The 6,567-nt window shown below is 61.1% G+C and overlaps 1 protein-coding gene across 1 annotated transcript in view; it reads right to left on the bottom strand.

Moving 5' to 3' along the window:
- LOC103916614 (huntingtin-interacting protein 1-like) overlaps positions 1-6,561 on the bottom strand; it is a 16,724-nt gene extending 10,163 nt beyond the window's left edge. The window contains exons 1-7 of the mRNA XM_009323625.1: positions 6,481-6,561; positions 5,951-6,007; positions 5,374-5,454; positions 4,249-4,325; positions 3,910-3,971; positions 2,322-2,462; positions 1,738-1,795 (exon numbers count right to left, since the gene is read on the bottom strand). Coding sequence (XP_009321900.1) covers positions 1,738-1,795; positions 2,322-2,462; positions 3,910-3,971; positions 4,249-4,325; positions 5,374-5,454; positions 5,951-5,965 — 434 coding nt within the window. The 5' untranslated portion in view covers positions 5,966-6,007; positions 6,481-6,561. The remainder of the gene's footprint in view (positions 1-1,737; positions 1,796-2,321; positions 2,463-3,909; positions 3,972-4,248; positions 4,326-5,373; positions 5,455-5,950; positions 6,008-6,480) is intronic.
- Positions 6,562-6,567: the final 6 nt, after the last annotated feature.

Below are 6,567 nucleotides of genomic sequence, written 5' to 3'. Positions count from 1 at the left end.
TCCATCCATCCATCCATCCATCCATCCATCCATCCATCCATCCATCCATCCATCCATCCATCCATCCATCCATCCATCCATCCATCCATCCATCCATCCATCCATCCATCCATCCATCCGTCCTTCTCCGCAGGGTGCTCTCCATCCATCCATCCATCCATCCATCCATCCATCCATCCATCCATCCATCCCCCAGTCTGTGCTGGCACTGAGGATTGCCCCAACCCAGGTGGAGGACCTTGCACTTGGCCTGGTTGAACTTCATGAGGGTCTCATGGACCCACTCCTCCAGCCCGTCCAGGTCCCTCTGGATGCCACCCCTTCCCTCCCGCGTATCCACTGCACCACTCAGCTTCATGTCATCTGCATTTCTCAGGGTAGTTCTGTTTTTTTCCCAGAACTTTTGGAAATAAGTACGTTCGCTCCCACTGTACATCACCCCGCAGCAGCTCATGGCCTCTCATGAACCCAACACCCACCTCCCGCACACAGCAGCGCCCACCCCATCCCACGCTGTCTTTTTCATGAAGACCCTCTCCCACTCCTCGTTTCCCTGCTGTGCCAAGCGCCGGGTCAGCCCCTCCGCAGCCTCCCTCCCCTCTCCCTGGAGCCCTTTTTATCAGCCAGCACCGTAACGCTTCTCAGCCCCTGGGCGCTGGCAATACTCCAGCAGCATCACAGCCACCCTCAAGTCCAAGGTCTTGGGTAACTGGGTGACCATGACATGGCTCTCTCCTCCTACACCTTTTATCTGCTGCTTTTAAAATCTCTCTTATTGATATCTTAATTTGGGACGGACACAGGTGCCGCGAGCTTTACCCTCTCCTTTTCTATCTGTGTCCTCACAGGGATGGCTTTTCCCACCCAAAAGCCGCCTCTGCTCCCCTGCACCACCCAGCAGCATCCCTGGCACCCAGGCTCTCTGCAAGGCTCTTCATGGACGCCTCCTCAGCTTCGCAACACCCAAAGGTTTCATCCTTTGGCTGCTCCTTTTAACAAGCTCCCTCGGGTTTGTGCAACTGGCATTTTTTTTGAAATTGAACACAACTGGAGGGAAATCTCTTTTCCCTCTCCCACGTCCCCAGCACCATGACCGCGAGTCCCCCCCAGGGCTTGTGCAGACCCTCCCTCCTGCAGCAGCATCTTGAACCGCCTCCATGTGCTGCCTGCATTCTCCTACCCCACTGCTCCTACCAATGCACCCCTCTCCCGATGGAGCCGACGGACCCATTGCAAGCAGAAAACGCTGCTAAGGGTGCTGAGCCCCCTGCTCACCCAACACCCAGCCTGGGGCATCGCCAGGGTGTCCCCACCAGCAACCCCCCGCGCTCGGCTTCTCAGCCTGTGCCCAGACTTTCATCTCAGCACGTCAACTGCAAATCGCATTTAAAACTGCAATTAAAGGGTTTGAGGGTTTTAAATCGTTGGACGTGCCATCAGCGGCTGAATGCCTTGTTAGAATTAATAACGCCATTATCTGGTAATTCAATAGCTGTGGATTAGCCAAGCGGAGCGGCTGTCCTGGAGGAAGCTCCAGGGAAAGCCAAGAGGTCGAAGCAGGCTGGATTTCAGAGCCCCAAGCAAGACCGACTCCTGCACTTCCTCCATCTCCATCGCTTGGCTGCTGAGCCCCCGCACAGGGGCTCCGGCGTCCCCCCGCGCTCCCTCCGCCCTGGGAGCACCCCCAGAGCACTGCTGGCAGCGGGGAGAGCCAGCGCCCCGGGTCTGGGCACTTACTTTCTGAACTGCTCCAGGAAGCGATCCCGGTGGCCCTGCAGCGTATCCGCCGGCAGACCTGGAAGAAGCAGCAGGTAGAAATGTCACTGGGTGTCTCCACGCCGGGAAGGAGCACAGATGAGGGGACAACCCATCAGCACAGCCACGTGGGGAGGGTCTTTCCCAGAGGTGGCCACCCTCCTCCTGGGGTCCAGAATGCTCCGGGCTCAGCATCCCGCGGCAGGAGGGGATCACAGCCTCCCCAGGACACCCTCGGGGCAGGGAAAGGCAGCGAGCTGGCACCACAATTCGAGGTCCTGGGGGATGTGCGTTTTGCAGCTGGTGCCTGTCCAAAGCCGGGGGGGGCTCCTGGCAGGCACCACCCCCACGGCCGAGGGGTGCTTGGCAGGACAGGCTCCTGGGACAGCTCGGTCCCCCAGCACTTGCACCTCCTTCTCCCTTGCCCTGGTGACTCCCTCCACACCCCCAAAAAGGCTGGGAAGGAGATGGGGGGTGAACGGCCCAGCCTGAGCAGGGTGGTGACGCCCGGTGTCCCTCTCCGTGTGTCCCCCCCTGCCCAAGGCGGTGGCGCTGGGGACACTCACAGGAGTGGAGCTTGAAGAGCAGCTTGACGGTGTAGTCGTAGAGGTGGCTGCAGTCCAGGATCACCTGGATGAGGGGGGCCAGGCGGCACTGCCCCGCGGCCGTCACCGACACCGAGCGTGACATGTCCAGGGAGCTGAACACTGCGGGGAAGGAGCACGGGATCAGGCTCCGGCAGCACCAGCAGCACCGGCGGGTGCCACGCTGTGTCAGCCGCGTCCAGAAATGTCGCCCCGAGCGAGAGACCTTCACCCAAAGCAAGATACCTGCTGGCCCCTGGGGACCCAGCCCGCCACCCTGCAGCTGTTTGCAGGCTCAGCAGGAGGGGAAATTCCTACCCGGGACTCCCACGCAGGCCTGGGAACACTTCAGCTTGGCACCGTGGGCTGGAGGTGCCTGGTCCTGAGCCCCAGCCGGGACCCCAGGCAGAGCTCCCGGCCCCCCAAGGACTCTGCCCGTCACTGCCATCCCACTGGCATTCGCGTGTGCTGTGCATGCCGGCAGGGAGACGCTCCAAAACCAGCCGGGAGCAGCTGGCAGCGCCTCACGTCCGTGATCCTCTGTCCACGTCACATTGAATTGCATCTCGTGCCGGGGTTGCAGGATGTACCCCATGACACCAGGGCACGAAGGTATTTCTGTCAGGGCTGGGGCCAGGCTGGGGCGTGGGATGCCAGGCTGCTGGAGATGTGTCCGTGGTCCATTTTCATGGTCCAGCATTGCAGGTCTCCCTCAAGTCGTGGGCCGCCTGCCCTCAAAGCGTGCTGGCGCAGCAGGCAGGCTAGCAGGGCAGGTGGAGAAGATGGCAGCTTCATCTCCCCCCATCCAGCAAGTTCCCTCCAACAGGGCAGGATGGCGAGAGCTCCCAGGAGCGCTCCAGGGATGGGGCTGCGCCACATGGGTGAGCCCCCCTGGCACCATCACCATCCCGCTGTGCCAGTGCCAGCGTGCGGCCACGAGACGAGGGTGCCTGCTCCAGTTCCGTCGAAACACAGCCCTGTCCCGCCAGCACCCACAACCTAGCGCGTGCAGCAGATGAAGGCTTGCCCCAAAATTGCTTTAATTTACCCCAGACCTGATCCTGCTCGAGCCTGCAGAGGTGCGTGACAATCCTGAAGGTTGAGACTGGCTTGTTTTTACCCCTCCGCTGGCTTGCGCAGGAGGGCAGGAGGAAGGCAGGGTGCCCCCACGCCTCCCCAAGCTCCAGCACCGCCACAAACACCCACGGCAGCTTGCGTTTGCCGCTAATAAAAACCAAAACCTGTCGCAAGCCCACGAGTAAGACGAGAAGAAATTCAGCCCGGGGAGGCTGCCGGAGTGGGAGAGCCCAAAGTCTGGGCGGTGGAAGGGATGCACGTGGTGGGGAGCAGGGTGGGGTGACGTGGCCAGCCCCATAGCACTGCCGGAGGGCTGCCATGAGGCAGCACGGCATGCAGGGACTTCAGCTAATAATAATTTGGGTGAAGTGCCCAGAAAAGAGATGAGCTGCAATGCCCTCAGACAGCATCCTTCTCGGAGCCTCCCCCCAGCGCAGCTCAGCCCCCACGGACCCCCCACCCCAACCTCTGGCAGGGCAGCGCAGGGGCTTACCCGTCTGGAAGAGGTTCAGCTCACCCTCCAGGTAGTCAAACATCTCCACTGTCAGCTGAAAACTAGGAAAAAGGGACGAGGATGGTTGGGGACCGTCCCCGCGGCCACCCAGGTGCCACCCCAGAGGGCCGAGCGGGTGCTCCGGCGTGGATGCCCCAGCCTTGCCCAGGGGCTCTGCCCACTCCCAGCACCCGTGGCAGGGGTGGGGGGAAGGGGTGTGGGGAAGGTGCAAGGTCCCGTTCCCGGCTCGGTCGTGCTGCCGGTGAGGTTGGGCAGTGCCGTGCCACCCTGCCTGCACCCGCCCCCCTCCCTCGCCTCCCGCCCCTGCCCTGCACTCACAAATTATTGACATCGTTCTCCCCTGCCTCGTCAAGCTGCCGGTCGGACATCTGGAGATTGCCGGGGAAGCGGGGATTCTGCGTGGGGAAACCGGAGTCAGGAAAGGGTTTCGGAGGATCTCCTTTAAGAAACCTTAAACCTGTGACTCTGTTGAAGCCCTGCTGAGAAGAACTAAGTTGTGCATGCTCAGCGGTGCTCAGATTAAGTTAATCATTATTTCCCCATCATTCTTGAATTTCCAGGCTGACTTGTTGCTCCCACTCCACTTTCCCTGCCCATATAAAAACCTTATCTTAGAAAGCACTAGAGTGCCTTACGTCCACACTTTGGTCCCAAACAAAGGGAGGTTTCTATACACATCTATTTAATTTCTCCTTTGCTGACTGTGGCGAATAACCCTCCACGCTTGCACGCCGGTCAGAGCAGGTGCTGCTGCTCCTCCTTCTCCGTGCACCAACAGGGACACCCCACCAGCCCAAGTACTCGGCATCCCTCCCCGCATTCGTGGCGACGCAAAGAAGTCAGGCTCCACTGCAGGGTTCTCCGGGGGATTTACACCTCGGTGTTGGCCTCTGCCCTGCCTGCGCTGCCTCCTGCCTGTCCCTGCTGCCTGGGCTTGCTTTAGCCCTTGCAGATCTTGCCAGGGCAGCGCTGGGGATGGGCAGGAGCTGCTCCTACGGTGCGGCACGGCACAGCATGGCATGGCCCCCACAAGCCCTCCCCACTCCAGAACCCTATGGCCTCTTCCACCTCTGCCCATCTAGGATACCTGGGAGGGGACGTGCACTCCAAAGCTGGGGGTCTCTTACTGCTTCTTGTAGCCCCGCAACTCCCAGCCCAGGTGCCTCCAAGGAGCCCTGATCCACCACGAAACCATCCATCCCCAAGGCATTGGTCCTTGGACCACTTTTTATCCAGGTGAAGGATGGACCCTGGCAGCCTGGGACATGTTTCATGGGGGCAGCAGGACGGCCATGACAGAGGAGAGGACCCTCGGGCGTGACAGCACCGGGACGGCTCTGCCAGCCCCTGGCCTGCCCCGTAGCATTGCCACCGCTTTCGCCCCAGCGCCCCATCACCCACCCCTTGCTGTGGCCGTGGGGACGGGGATGGGGCAATGCTCACCTTGGTGTGAAACTCCATCTTGGTTCTCAGCAGTTTGAGGTAGATGCTGCAGAGCTGTCCGTAGCCCTCGCTCAGGTGGCCCTGGGGACACCAAAAAGCTGTTGAGACGTGGGGCAGGCTGTGAAAAAGCCTTCTTGCCTTGCGGCATGAGCGACGCCTCCCTTATCTCCCCCCAAAACACAGCCAAAACCCTCCTCGCTGACACACGGGCTGCAGGCTGGCTTGCAGCACATGTGCCGAAAGGATTTGGTCAAGACCTTTTCATCACCTTCTCTGTAGATTTCAATGCTGCGTTTGACCGCCAGAGCCGAGTTTTACTGGGTTTTGCCATAAAATAGGAAGAAGGCATTTGATTTTGGCGGAAGGGAATATCGAACACAACCAGCAAACCCAGCCCGGGGAGGTCACGGCAGTCATGGGTCAGCCACGGCTGAGTTCAGACCTTGGAGCCTGGCTCCTCCTGGGTGAGACCACCGTCCAAGCCATCGCCACCCCCAGCCCCGGCTGGGGCGCTGGGTGCTGCCAAAGGACCCCCAGGGTGTCCCCACCACAGCGGCTGGCGCGGTCGGCCGCTTACCCACATCCTGCTCATGTCGCTCAGCTCATTCTTGTATCTCACGGAGTCTTTCAGGACCTGGAGGAATGATGACGAAAATAAGCAGGCAGCACGGGTAGCAGGCAGAGCACCAGGGCAAGGCGTGCCATACTTGGAGCCGGCAACTGGGGTAAGGAATGGGAGGTCTCGATGCGTTCCCGACCCTGCAGCCTGCTGGTGGTGTCACTACCGCCAGCCCCAGGGTGCCTCAGTTTCCCCATCCGCACGGGGAGCAGGAGGATCCTTGCTGATGGCTCCTGCACCAGTGCCCCACGTCGAGCGGTTTCCTCCAGCACGGACGCTGCGGTTGGCACCGGGGCTTGTAGCGCAGGGGGGTTGCGGGCAGACCAGCGCCGGGAAGGGTCCAGCGAAGTGAGCAGGGAGGGGTCCCTGTGCCGGTCCTCAGCCAGGACTGACCCCCAGGAGGGCACCAAGCCGCCAGCACCTCCCACCGCCCTGTGCAGCCCTGCAGGGGAAAGGATTTGGCCCCAGGGCAAGCTTGCAGCACTCACGTTTGAGTGGCCGTCCCGGAGGAGTTTGTGGAAGACGTGGCAGAACTTCCAGCAGAGCACGGCGTTGCCTGACCGCGGCCGGCCGGT

This window comes from Pygoscelis adeliae, unplaced genomic scaffold (genome assembly GCF_000699105.1).
Source record: "Pygoscelis adeliae isolate BGI_AS28 unplaced genomic scaffold, ASM69910v1 Scaffold325, whole genome shotgun sequence".
NCBI lineage: Eukaryota > Metazoa > Chordata > Aves > Sphenisciformes > Spheniscidae > Pygoscelis > Pygoscelis adeliae.
The sequence above is the reverse complement of the archived record's forward strand: the minus strand, read 5'-3'. Positions and strand labels throughout refer to the sequence as shown.